General features: G+C 38.2%; 1 protein-coding gene across 3 annotated transcripts in view; it reads right to left on the bottom strand.

Moving 5' to 3' along the window:
* The window catches only part of alcama (activated leukocyte cell adhesion molecule a), a 63,794-nt gene that overhangs the window by 5,522 nt on the left and 43,470 nt on the right, over nucleotides 1-14,802 (bottom strand). For all 3 annotated transcript variants that reach the window (XM_079600769.1, XM_079600771.1, XM_079600770.1), the window contains 10 exons: nucleotides 12,460-12,566; nucleotides 12,070-12,289; nucleotides 11,148-11,212; nucleotides 6,712-6,799; nucleotides 5,981-6,154; nucleotides 3,444-3,568; nucleotides 3,172-3,304; nucleotides 1,647-1,759; nucleotides 1,433-1,559; nucleotides 554-675 (listed from right to left, as the gene is read on the bottom strand). In XM_079600769.1, the coding sequence (XP_079456895.1) occupies nucleotides 554-675; nucleotides 1,433-1,559; nucleotides 1,647-1,759; nucleotides 3,172-3,304; nucleotides 3,444-3,568; nucleotides 5,981-6,154; nucleotides 6,712-6,799; nucleotides 11,148-11,212; nucleotides 12,070-12,289; nucleotides 12,460-12,566 (1,274 nt within the window). The remainder of the gene's footprint in view (nucleotides 1-553; nucleotides 676-1,432; nucleotides 1,560-1,646; nucleotides 1,760-3,171; nucleotides 3,305-3,443; nucleotides 3,569-5,980; nucleotides 6,155-6,711; nucleotides 6,800-11,147; nucleotides 11,213-12,069; nucleotides 12,290-12,459; nucleotides 12,567-14,802) is intronic.

Raw genomic sequence — 14,802 nt, 5'->3', positions numbered from 1 at the left:
CATCCACCGAAACCAGCCAGACACTGAGAAGCAGGAAAGAGCTAACTGTGTGTGTTTGTACCGTGGTGTGCCTGCGGTACTGTGATGGTGAGTGGTCAGACTGCTCTGTATTAAAACCTAAACACTGTGACTCATGTGGGACAAACAACGTCTGGGATATCTGGGGTACCAAACACAAACACACTGTGTCCCAGCTTTAGTCTCACAACAAGTGGAAAAGTGAAGGAGTAAAGTCAAGGAGAGTCATCACACTCTCCGGAAAAAAAATAACAGACCATTGGACGAATAATAAAGCTTTGTATGCGATTCCAGACATTTCTGTCCCAGAACAACTGTTCCCTTTTTAACGTAAATTGAAAGTTGGCTCTTCCCTTCTGGGTGCTGAAAACCTGCAACTTCAAACACCTGTGCACCTTTCATCTTGTCTAGACCGGAATTTAAAGAAATATCTGGGCATCTTTCCCTCTTGCATAAAAATGTACAAGGTACATGGTTCTTTCGGGACAACAGTAATGTCTGTGATGAAGCGAGTCTGACAGTGACGGTGACTTACGTTAGTTCCGTTGACACTCCACTGCACGTCGGGTTTAGGTGAACCCTCTGCCACACACGTCAAGACTTTGTGTTTGCCGTCGTCGCTGCGATGCTTTGCCAGACTTGTAATTTTTGGAACACCTGGAGATAATATATTTGTGATTTTAGATATTATTGTTGTATGTGCGCGCACACACACACACACACACACACACTAATGGATGCGATTAATCACATCCAAAATAAAAGTTTGTGTTCACATAATACATTTGTGTGTACTGTGTATAATTATTTTGTATTTGTAAATACACACACGTGCATGTATATATTTAAGAATTTTTATTTATTTATATATAATATAAATGTTATATAAATCTATATACAGTATATACATGCAAATATTTCTTAAATATATACAAGCATGTGTGTGTATTTATATATATAAAATAATTATACACAGTACACACACATTTATTATGTAAACACAAACTTTTATTTTGGATGTGATTAATCGTTTCACAGCCCTAATATATATATATTGATTGTATTGATTTCATTTTTACGCCACTAGGTGGCGACAAGTGACTGCTAAAAAACATATTTGTCATTGAATCATTAATTCAAGAGATTCGTTCAAAAACGCTGATTCATCCGGTAATGAAACAAGTGAAGTCTTTATGAGTGAGTCATTGAATCATTCATTGATTCAAACCAATTTTTTAAAAAATAATTCATTCTTATTATACATTTTCAAATAGAAACTCAGAAACTCTAGTAAATTGTTATTTTATTTAGTTGTATGTTCAGAATCGTGATCTCTGTTTGAAACTGACTTCATTATTTATTTATTTGAAATATGACTAGCATGTATAATAAAAGTGTGTATAATAAACCATACCTTCTACAGTAAGCTCGAAGGACAAACTGTGTCTGATTCCTTCAATGGACACGTTGCACACATACAGGCCCGCGTCACTGTACGTCAACTGAGAGAAGTCGGGCAGTTTGTCTAGTTTACGGTTATCCTGGAGAAATTGAACAAGTTGTTTAGCTTGACTTGGAGGACTAAAATGAACCGACACAGATCTGTTAGATTCCTTACAATCCCTTACCTTAGTCCATGTCACCTTTGCTTCATTAGAGGCATTCTTTTCCAACGACACCACCAAGTTTTCCCCAAACTTCTTTAACACCTTGCCTGTAGGAGTGAGGCTTACATCCAGAACTAAAAGAGAGAGACAGAAAGATAATAAGAGATGACAAGTGTATATCAGTCCGCTGCAGGCTCCTTTTTTGTACACCTGTCCCTCAAAATATTTCACCCACTGAAGTGGCTGAAACACATCACATCTCTCCGCCAACTAAGAGTCGTTTTCGCACTGGTTATTCCTGCCGGAGACATTGTTTTCTATCCTCACATTTACGTCTGAGATCCCACCCGCTTAGAAAGCATGCCGCAAAGATGGCGTGTAATACATTTGAATTTTCAAAACGAAGCGTCACTAAATCCACAATTATGGAGATCATCAGGCCTTTTGAACCAAATAGACACACACACACACACACACACCTCAATGAAAATGATTGTAAGGCCAGAGTGTGTGAGCTTATCAGCAAGCAGGAGCACGAAGCATCCTCAACTCGAGTCAAAAACTCCTAATTAAGCCGTCTGCCAGTGTCCCGCCCCCTTCGCTAATCCGACTGAACATAGATTTGATTAACGTTTCACGCGTGCATTCATTCTACTATAAAGAAAGAAATTAATTGGAAAGGAAAAGTTTGGTGAACTCTGGATGCCAATTTATTCAGGCTTGACTACAGCAACACTGACTCAAACAAACAATGGCTTAAGTTTGGTTGAGCTGATTTTGCTAGATATTATACTCTGCACCTTTGTCTTTTAAGCCCTTTTTTTTATCAGGCATTACAAAAAAAACATGACACAACTCTCTGTTTATTATTCATATTAACACATTCCGCATTTATGAAAACTGGTAAAATGAAAGTAAAACATAGCGAATAGGTAACATTTACAAACTTGTATTTTTCCCTTGCTTGTGCTTGTGACTCTTTCAAGCCTAGAGTTGTAATGCATTTGCTTAAGTGTATCTATTCATGAGCCACGAATGCAAATGGTTATTCTCGTTCGGCTAGCTAAATTGTGTGTCATTTAGTCGTGTGTCATTGGTTGGCAGATTGAGTAAAGTAGACCACTTATAGAATATAGTATATTTCCAAATTGTGAAAAGCTCTTATTGAGGAATTACATCTAATTTAAAAAGCTTGTGAAGGTGGATATATCAAATAGAAAAAACAAATGACATTAAAAAACTAAATAATATTATACGCACTTTGATGTGCTATCTTGGTTATGGTGGAATTGGCTAATTTGTAAGTGATGCTCCATCATGAGACCAAACATTGAGAAACGTGCTGCACTGACCGATAGTGTTTCAGAGAATGCATTTGGAACTCCAATTCTCTGTATTATAGCTTGCTTTTAAACTGACTCTGCTCTTTCCAAAAACTCAAAAAGATCTTTCCATATCTGTCAAACGCTCCATCAGGTCTTTCTCTAGTGTGTAGGTGCCCTGAGGGAGAGATGGGAGAGAGATAGAGAAGAAGAGAGCCACTCACAGCTCACTGTGACGATCTGAGAGGACTCCATTACATCATTGTCAAGCAGGGAGCACTTGTACACGCCACTGTCGTCTCGGGTAACGCCAGTCAGAGTGTAGACATTCTTGTCCGTCACCGTGACCTTCTTGCCCTGAAGATGGGGAGGGAGAGAGAGAGAGAGAGAGAGAGGCGGTGTAATTAACCTGAAGGGAAGGATAGAGGGCAGACTGCAGGACCCTGGAGATGAAAGACTGGTGTGGTTGCTGTGGACACGGCCGGCGATCTCTCACCTTAATGTTGAAGTTGAAGCTGGTGGGAGGAGGGTTTCCGTCCGCCTGGCATTTCAGTGTCACATCATCACCTTCCCTAATGGGGCTCTGAGAAACAACCTGTAGACTCACCTTCTCAGTGGGGTCTGAAAGAGAAAGAAGGAGAGAAAACAAACATTAGAAGAAAAAACCCCCAGGAAAGCGAGACAGAGGAAGATGGCTGTCATTGCAGGGATGCGGTGTGACTTTCCAACATGTAGCAAGCAACTAAAAAAAAAAACTAAAAAAAAAACATTCTCTAAGACAGCGCGCCATTCTGCAGACCCCAAGGGGCTTAAACGCCTTCATTTCCACAACCATTTGCAGTCTCTCATTCTCGCCCTCGTTTTCTTGCCCAGCAGCCACAGAGCATTTCACATCACATCTTAACCCTGAGGCACTGAGCAAACCTCTCAGCATTCAGATGAGAGAGAGAGAGAGAGAGAGAGAGACTACAGCAGACTCTGTTACCAGCATTATGCCTGACAAGACCTAAAAAAACCACCCCATCAAATTGAGCCTGCATGGCTACCAGCTGAGACCTTCAATTCAAGGTTCAGGACTCAAGAGATGGTTTCATATACTGGGTGATGTACAGATACGCAGATCCCCGTGAACATGGACCCCTCAAACCAGCTGGAAAATCAAACAAATAAAGCATCAAGGCGCTAGACACAGCATGTGCCGCATCTCAGGAAGAGAAAAAGCCCCAGCTCTTGACTACCATCCCAATTTGTTTTTATCTCTGGGATAATAAGGCAGATCCGCCTCTAGGGGTGCTGGTTTGTGTACAAGTAGCCATGTGCATATAACCTCAATCTACTGGCACAATAAATAACATTGTACCTGAATTGAATTTGATGATATAAAGACTGGTTACCATGAAATAAAACACAAGATGACTCAAAATGCACATACTGGTACTGTACATAAATAAACAGGTATGTATATAGACATTTATTACATTGTCTTTGCTGGCTGTGCGCAAAACCATTCAGCCGAAACTAGGGTAGTCTGAATGACTGTTATGCACCCTTTTTATATATAAATAATAATAAATAACATTGGCGCTTGGCTGATAAATTGCTTGTGATATTCCTCATTAGTAAGTCGCTTTGGATAAAAAAACATCAGCTAAATCACTAAATGTAATGTAATGGCTTTTAGTAATAATACAAGAATCAAAAAAATAAATCAATTATTTTATTTACCAGTTTCCCTTTCAGGCAAATATTCGCACCCACGTCAAAAACCTGGGAGTTCTCACTCCCGTGACCGCGAAAATCAGAGGGAGCATACAGTCTCTCGCCTTTCTTAGCTCTTCTTCAATGGTGCAATACACAATTGATTTTATGATTTTAGTTTTTGCATTTAAAACCGTCCATGGACTCCTACTAGCATATCAGATCTTTTAAGCCTCAATTCTTCTCGGAGATCACTCAGATCCTCTTCCCAGCTGCTTCCCCAAACTGTTCCAAAATCAGGATTAAAAACGAGTCGGCAAGGCTTTTTCAGTATGTTTTGGAATGCCTTAGCTCTCTCTATCAGATGTTCCCTACACTATCTGCATTTAAAGCATCTTAAAATGTATATTTTTCTTTTAGGCTTATTCATAACTTGGTTACATTAATATTTTCTTTCAAGTTTTTTTTTCATTGTCTTGTGTTGCTCTGTATTATATTTATACATAACTGGTTTATATATTATATTATTTTTGCACCGTCCTTCTCCCGGGGGATGTGCACAGATAGCCATATTAATCATAAAATCATATTACTTTATTATCATTGTTTGGAGGATTGGGAGGGGATTATATAAAGGGTAAAATATGTTAAATTACTGAATACCTTAAAACACTCAACATCCCCAAAGGACATATATTTCAAATTATAAGGTCTTTCTTTTTTTGTTTTGTTAATATTATTATCATGATATTATGATATTATCATTTGTTCCCGTTTTTTGCAGGATGATGCAAAAATGTGTGTTGTGCACCAGAGTTCATATCGGTTTAAGGCACTATACATAAATTTCGCCCATGACATTAGCAAGGGTGCTTTACATTAAACAAAACTTGAAATACATATATAATGTTACAGAATATTTCTACTTCAAATAAATGCTGTTCTTTTGATCTTCTATATTCATTAAAAGTATGGGGGGAAAAGTATCACGGTTTCCACAAAAAATATTAAGCGTCACAACTTTTTTCAACACTGACTTTTAATTATAAGAAATGTTTCATGAGCCCAAAATCAACATATTAGAATGATTTCTGAAGGATCATGTGACTAAATACTGGATGATGAAGATTCAGCTTTTCCATCACAGACATTTTAAAATATATTAAAATAGAAAACAGCTTTTTGTAATAATATTTCACAATATTACAGTTTTACAGTTTTTATTCTTCCATTAAATAAATGCAGCCTTGGTGAGTATAGGATACTTCTTTAAAAAAAAAGAATGGTAGTGTGCTTTCAATTTTTAGTAAAATTTGCACCAAATAAGTTACTTACAGTGAATTGGGAAGGTCTCTGGTGCCGAAACCTGGTTGATGCCCATCTGATGCTTTGCTGTGCAGGTGAACTGTGATGTCACATCCTCTTTCCCGGCTGTGTACTGCAGACTGGAAGTGGAGCTGGACAGACCGGTGACTTTGTCCTTGGTGACACTAGATCTTATAATGATCGCTGCAGTCACACACAAACACACATAAAGACACATCAGTCATTAGAGCTGGCAAACAGTGACTGTCACACTGGAAGTGCCTGACACAACGTAACAACAGCTTAAGTCTGTCAATACTGTCAGAATGTCCACTAAACCAATCAGCTGTGAGCTCGAGACTTGAGCAACAGTTAAAGGGGCAAGCCCCCCCCCCTTTTTTTTTTAAGGGTTATTTTAGAATAACAAAAATGCATATTATACATCTAGGTTAGGAACAAAACTAGTCAGTCTCAGACCTCAAGCTGAGAATACTAAAATACGTGACATAAAATTTCAAGGCAATCTTTTTTTTTATATATAAATGAATCTTCTTTATTTCAGAGATACGGGAAAATTAGTGTCAGAAATAGTTCTGCATCATGTCAAAATGTATATACATAAAAAAGCCTGCATATATACTGAATATATATATATATATATATATATATATATATATATTATATATATATATATATTATGTATATATGGTTATAACACACTATAAATCTGATTCTCCTGTCATGTAATGATATAAACTCACTCTTGCCGTCATCCACCAGAGACTGGTTGTTTTTCATCCAGATGATATCTGCCGCTGGGTTGGCACTCTCCACCACGCATTCCCCCAACTAACATACAAACAAACACACACACGGGAAAAGAAAAAATAGTACATCTGTATTAGAGAACTATATCGAAACTTCTTATGAATTTGGAAGAGGTCCAAGTCTGCGATACTCAAACCCTTTCGGTTTCACCTGTGTCTTGCACATCTATTTATAGACTCATGACACATAGTATCACATAAGAGTGTCACGTGAAATGTCATTTCCACACTTGGCATGATTTGAATGTTTTGTGGGTGTGACTCTGGTACACTTTTCTTTGGGACTTTCCTTAATGAAGGTTCATGACCTTCAAGGTACTTTTATCCCACTGCTGCTGTACTTCTGGTGGGTAAGTCCCAGGGTGGCCCAGGGAAGACACCTCGATATATACAGTATAATGACATCACCTGTATGAGCGAAAGTGAGCGGGGGTTTAACTCTACAGTTGTGATACAGGTCTCCCATTTCCTCGCTTTCTTTTTCTCACCCTTTTCCTTCTCTCTGGTCGAGTAAAAACTCTGCCAGAGGCCGAAGAGGCTGTGCATTAATAACACGCTGACAGGATCACAAGCTGACAAGCTATCTGCCCTGGGATAGAGAGATCAGCAGAAAGAGAGAAGGGTAATAATGGCAGGAAAGCAGAACAGACAGCAGGATGATGCATGTGCTCAGGTGTTCAGGGTGGCATGAGAAATCCAAGATTTAGAGGAACCACATCGAGGGGGGGGGGGGGGGGGGGGGGGGAATCACCGTACACCGTGATAACACACCGGACCCTCTTCAGGAGCCGGACCATGATACATCACCTCTCAAGCACAGAGTGCTGCCTGAAGCCTGCAGCTTCCATTGAGCCGTGGAACAGAGCAGCAGCTCTGACTAAGCACTTTCCTTCCTGGACTCTCTGGGGGATTCACGATGAATGAATTCTGCCCACTAATGGCAGTGAATATTTGCATATGCTTTCTGCATTGTTTTAGCAACCAATGTAAGAATTTCCGTTTCATTACTAACTCTTTTAGTACTTCTGAGGAAGAAATGCAATTCCATAATAGTTTTTTTCAAACTAATCTTGCAAAACAATGTTATTTTAGTATTATAGCATGGCACCACTTTAATTTAGGGTCCAATTCTCACTAATATCTAGTTGCTTATAATGCATATTACTATGATATTGGCTGTTTATTATTACATATGTGATACACACTAAGTATGTACACAATTGTGTTCTTTTCCTTTTCTGAATATATATTTTGTTATGAGTGAAATGATTACATAATTTTCTTATGCAGTGTTTTTATGCAAATTAACAAATCTATGTTTACATTTATATGGACAGTAAAGCATTATTTTAAAGGACTCTTATTTTGACATGCTGGTTGGATAGTCGCGAACAAAACTGTGAACTGCGCATGCTCCCTCATATCTGCAGAGGAGCATTAAAAGAGCAGACGCGACTCTCCCGTTCATTTCTTTGAATCCTGTTTTACAGGTAAAAATATGGACATCCAAACGAGAAACACTTAACTATACCACAGCAACTGCACAATTACCATGTATGGTGAATGTAAAGTGTTAAATGTGTTTTAGTTTATGACGTTTTGTTTGTCTTGATGTATACTCACTATAACGTGAGGAAAATAAGTTAAGTATGCTCCAGTGGTCATTATATCTAACTATAGTGTTGTATTAATAGTTTTTTGTGTCATAAAACGTTTGTTTGTTCATGTTAATTTGTTAATTAGTCACGTTAAGTGTATCTTTGAAGCTCACTCTGTGGTCGCGTTTGGCGCGCTTGACAGTCACGTGACCAGGCACTGAGAGAAACATAGAAAGCCACAATATCTGTGTATCCATCAATAATCCATTCCTATTGAGCTAAAAGAGTGAATTGTGTTTCACAATGGTTTTAAGGGACAAGTGCCTTTTGAAATATACACTTTCACAGTTCATATGAAGTAAATTCATACTAAACATCATTGTGTTAATGAATAGTATTACTGTTTATAAAATATTATATATTTAAATAAAAGTTAAATGTTAACTAAAGAATGTAAAGTGAAGAAGTGAGACAAGAGTAACAAAAGGTGATTTATTTTGATGTTGGTGACAAAAGTGATGTAATGAGACAGACTAAAGAATGTGAATTAATGCTTTAAAAGCAACTGTTGTGCTAAAATTGACTTATTGTACATTAAATAAAAGATATCTGCAGAGGAGCATTAAAAGAGCAGACGCGACTCTCCCGTTCATTTCTTTGAATCCTGTTTTACAGATAACAGTAATCTGTCAGCTGGGTCTCCTTAGCCGGGGCCTGTAACACATATAAATCACAAACTGCCTTATTCTGCATGACCATATTCTACATAATCCTACCAAATACCTCAACTTAAACTTATGATAACTGCTTATTAAGGTAGTTAAGGAAAAAGTCATAATTAATATTTAGTTAATAGAGAGGATTGAACACTTTTCTAAAGTGTGACCTTTAAAAAATGTCAGTACTGTGAATAAATTTTTACCTTTATTTTTATTTTTATATTTTCAGTTTTATTTTTAAGTTCCATTTAAGTTTTAGTCCTTATAGTAATTCAATTGGAACTTATTATTTTATATCAGTTAGTTCCCAAGGCAAAATTGTGACAAGGAAGAATGTGTTGCAAGAGACCATTGCCTAAATGTTTGTATTTTATGTTTGTTTGTAAATTGGCAACACTATATTACTATAGTAAGCCCAAAGTACCCTACCAGTACTACCGGGTACCAAGTCAATACAAAAACTTTACAAATTATATAATGATACCAGTCTATCTGCAGTACAGTTCAAATCGATACACGTTGAGGCTACTGTTTGACTAACAGAACATTGTCATCATATCATTATTATTAAAGGGTTGGTTCACCCTCATGTTGTTCCAAACGTAAGTCCTTAGTTCATCTTCGTAACACAAATGAAGATATTTTTGATGATATCTGAGGGTTTTCTGTCCCTACATGGACTGCAGCGTTATTACAACTTCCAAGGCCCAGAAAGATAGTAAAGACATTGTTAAATAGTCTATGTGACGACAGTGGTTCAAACTTATGTTATGAGGCAACGAGAATACTTTTTGTGTGCAAACCCCCCCACAAATAACCAATTTATTCAACAATCTCTTCTCACTTTGTTAACTAAAAGAACCATTTTATGAAAGCAATACCATAGTCTGATTTCCGAATGAATCACTTTTTCGAGACGGTTATTTTAGTGCATCATAAATATGCTAAAACACTAAAAAAATAACAGGATCAGTCAATAGTTTGAGAAATGGACTACACTGGTCATGCGGTTTGTTTGGTCACACATAGGCCTACTTTTATGTGACTGCACAGAATTTCCCCACCTCTGACCCAGACTTCACTTTATAAAATCCCAAATGATTTTAAAGAACCAATTCTGATTAAGATTAGCGATATGACTCTCCTTAACCTTTTCATGAATAACTGCTGCCATGACCACTGAAAAATATACACAAACATATTTTTTAATCAATCCGTTTACGGCCCTTTGTTTGCAAAAGTGGCACACCTGTGTTCACCCCTCTCTTTCCAATTTCTTCTTTCTAGAGACCGTCAGCCACCCTGCATGTTTTCAAGACAAGTAGCTATTTGAAATGTTATATATTCAGAGGAGGCACTCTTTCTTCCGTGCCCTTCCCCTCTCTCTGTCTAAGCAAGTCTCAGCACTTTGAACACGACAGACCTCGGTGGGTGGCCACGGAAAAAAACCAGACCCATATTGCTGTATACACAACCCCAGCCTTCCCCACCCCACACCTCCACCTCAGCCAGACTCTAAGATCCTTGTGCCATCGAACTACATTAAAAAAAGAGAAAGAGATAGAGGGAGGAAATGAAAAATAACGACCCCCAGCTCCATTTACAAACAAGGACTGCGTGGGAAGCCTTGTATCTGCTCCAAGTAGTTCAAATCAAAGCTTCTGCCTCTTCTCATGCAACCGAATAATATTACTGTCGTCCTGTGTTTGAGATGCAAACTCTAGACAACATAAAAGTGTCTGTTTCCTGTGTAGCCGTGGGTGACAATCGCTCGAGCGCTGCCTAAATCAGGTGTGTACGCCCCACATTCGCTGATGTCCGTATCATTAGCACCGTCTTTTGAGCCGCCTCTGACTGTGATAACAGCAGGTGTGTGTCAATGTTGAGACTACTGGAGAGACATGCTGGGTAATGAAAACAAAGGCACAGGGTTTGGCCCTGCACATTGTTAGTACACGGGCTGGCTTGTGTACTGGAGCAAACATTGTCTACAGGCAATAACTGCAGAAGTTCTGGGTCTTAAAGGGACAGTGTAAAGAAGACAGTGACTCACCGGTGTCAGCTTTTCGTTTTCCAGCTCTTTCGCTTTGTTTTTGATTACAGGGGTTGATGGTTTTTCTGCAATAAGAGATAAGGCATTGTATATTGGTAAAGCATAGTATCATACTGTGATATGAAAACTGTCAACATAATGCATATTGTTAAGTTTGCATATAATGTGGGTAGTTACTTTTTTTTCACCTGGATTCTACATTTAGGTAAATAAAGTATACATTTAATTCATTATATATATATTTATTTTTTAATTTCACATTTTCTTATAAAACATGTGAAATTTAAAAAAATATCACTTAGTATGATTTATATGCTGTTTTCCTTATGGGAACCAAATTATGTCCCTACAAGGACAAGGATTTTGATTTTGCCATCTTTGTGAGGACATTTGTGTCCCCATAATGTAGGGTTTACCAGGCCACACACACACTTTTAAATGTTTAAGCAAGTAAAGATCATTTCTTGAAATTACATAACTACCAAGACCACCTACTTCATTCGCCAAAAGCAATATCAACTGCATGTTTTAACTCCTTTTGATGACATTTATTTTTTAAACAAAATTGTATTTAGTAATAACTTGAGTGATAACTGTATGCCATTCACTGAATTTAATGATTTTATATATTAGTAAATGCACAATAAATTCCAGAGAAGAGCCAATCTTTCTGATCTATGGTGGAATACAGTGTGCATTATCAATTTCTCTGATATCCATCTAAAAGCATGCAAGCATATCAAGGCTACACACATGTTATTATCCCCCATATCTGTCATCTCCACAGCCACTTTCCAATACAATTTGAGATCAGACGCTTACATTCGGTTTCATCATGGACTTTAGCAGTGCTTGAATAATCTTATTCTCCTCTCTGATTTATTAAACATTTTGAGTGAGCGTGTATTTTATGTATACTCACTGTAAACTTTGACTTCCACTGGGTATTCGTCCAGGTTGGATGTAGACACCATCATGCAGGTGAAGACTCTCTGGTCGGTCAGAGAGCCCCGAGAGATCATCAGGCTGAAGTTGGCGGCGATGCTAACTCTACTTTTGTAGCCGTCCGTGGCGGACACGGTCGCCTCGTCTTTCGCAACCTGTTTCACGAGTAGATCGCCGGGAGTGCCATCATCCCTCACCTGAACGAGATAACAGGGCCGTTAGCAAACCGACAAACACACATTTAGCACCTTAAGAGATTCAATTAGAAATCAATATGAAGGTGAGAGTAGCTGTATATTGCTTGGCTACCCAGACAGGGCAGAGTAACAGCCCAGATGCCTAGAAGGATACAAAGAGTAACACTCACATATTTCCATTTGATGAAAATAATGCCATCTGGCATTTTATTTCCATTGTTGCATGGCACTTCGATCGTCTCGCCGTACAGACCTATAACTGTCTGCACACAGCTCCCTGGAAAATACAAGACAAGAACATCCTGTTTTAGATGCAGGGTTGGTATCAAACAGAGCGGCTGTGAAGCATCGGCAGAAATTACTGTCAAATGCGACACGCGTGCATACACAAACATCAGGGCATTATCTCGTCTCCCAAACAGAGCAACAAGAAATGGGAGGGAGGATAGGTCTTGTTCTGATTATTCCCAAAACATGTGCACGTTTTGCATCTTAATTTTAAATTAGACGTGTTGGCAGAATCGGGGGGGGGGGGGGGGAAAGCACGTTCAATGCAAGGCCACCGATGATGAGTTATGTGCATGCAGCAGTTTTGCACAAAAAAAGAAAAGAAAACCTGGACTAAAATTTTCTCATGGGAAGTGAGCGCATGCATGTATGCATAATTGTCGGCACATTATCTTGTGCGTTTAGGCACGGAATTAAATAACAGACGTGTTAGCTGAACATTGTCATCTGGTTTGATAGATTGCGTGGCATCGTTCCTCTGCCGACACGACAAAGTTGTTTGTCACTTGTGCCGGTGAGCTCTGTAAACATCCTACTGTCTTACGCAGATAAGCGCTGACAATCACAAACAGTCGATCATAGTCTGAAGCGCAAAAAAAGAGTTGGCAATGTGACACGAAATAGCTCTTTTTTTTTGTTGCACATTAACAGTATGAATTGTATCTACAGTTCCTCAGAGTGTCGAGTAAAACTTAGTACTTTAAGATTGCAGGGCCCTTTATCAATGGCCTGGTGAGGTTGTCATGGCAATGAGGCCCCATGTTCAGTGGCACGGTGGATTTAGGTAAAGCAGTAAAGGGGTTGAAAGGTCACGGCTGAAGGGACTTCACGGTCCGCCCACTTCCATCAGAGCTCCGTCTCCAAGAGAGACTAATCAAAGAGCCTGAACAACGAAGGTTCAAATTGTGGTCAAACCGAAGAGGCTAGCTATAGGCAACCGCTCTTCCGCACACACTCAGCCTTGCCTCCGGGGCAATTGTTTCCCATATTCTCAACTTTTCATTGTGATAGCAGTTTTGATATTGACTGAGTGGCTGCACTGCAGAGGATAAAAGAGCTGATAAGCAGAAGCAATACCGATATACAGTAGACGCACGCTAGAAAACACATACACACTCACACCAATTCAGCAGAACAGGTCATTTTGAACCACTGAATACAGACTAATCTGCACAGAGACTGCATTTCACTTTACACAACCTGCCTCTGGATACAGGAACACTGGCATTAAACAAGCAATCAATATGCACACAATGGCCAATGTGTCGGCTAAAGTAATATTTCACCCAAAAAATGTTGTTCCAAACCTGTGTGCTATTATTTGTTCTGTTGAACACAAAAGGAAATGTTTTATTGCTTCCCACCACCCCCTACTGAGTCAGTTTCCACCAGAGTAGACAACTGTGACAAAGTTTAGAATAAGAATATAAAGTGCAATATAAAGTTGGAATAGCAAAATGTAAAGTTTGCAATTGTGTAATATAAAATCTAGTTGTACGATTTAAAGTTGCAATTGTAATACATAGCATTCTACACACATTTACATACACAAGCACATTAAAAAACACTATTTAAACTGGCATTTATAAACAATACCATAAAATACTCCTTTACTGCAAAAACATTGCAAAAATAATGGCCCTTCACAAACAAAACATAATACCTCTCTACTACACCTTTTCATTTCAATTTATGACAAATCACGCATAGACTAAATTTAAATCTAATTACTCTTGATTTATTTAAATTGGAAAAAACATCAGTACATCTTGTCCAGAAATTTCTTCAATTATATTTTTCCTACTCGCATAAATTTCCTTTTTTGATTGGCCCAAAACTATTTAAATGACTTTTTTTCTAACATTTTGGACTTTAATAAAGAGAGAAAACCTGCACTTAACCTTTTATTGGGCATTTTGTTTTCATAGTTAGACTAGACATCGTGATGTATCATTATAGGATTGTCTAGCAATATAGAGTTGCTGTATCGTGATATTATCGGTATATTGTGATCCATGTGCTATGTATCGTGTATCCTGTATCGTATCGTGAGGTACCCTGTGATTCCCACCCCTAGTGAAGAAATCACAATATATTACCTTTTTTTTTTACTCTGATGCAGAAATAGGTTTCCATATTTTTTTGTCCTTTTTGTGAATTGGCAAAACATCTTCACTATGAACTTAATGGAAAATGGCCATTTCAAAATCCCCCTTTTGTGTTCA

Source organism: Phoxinus phoxinus (genome assembly GCF_949152265.1).
Source record: "Phoxinus phoxinus genome assembly, chromosome: 23".
Classification (NCBI taxonomy): domain Eukaryota; kingdom Metazoa; phylum Chordata; class Actinopteri; order Cypriniformes; family Leuciscidae; genus Phoxinus; species Phoxinus phoxinus.
This window is presented reverse-complemented; position numbering and strand designations above follow the sequence as displayed.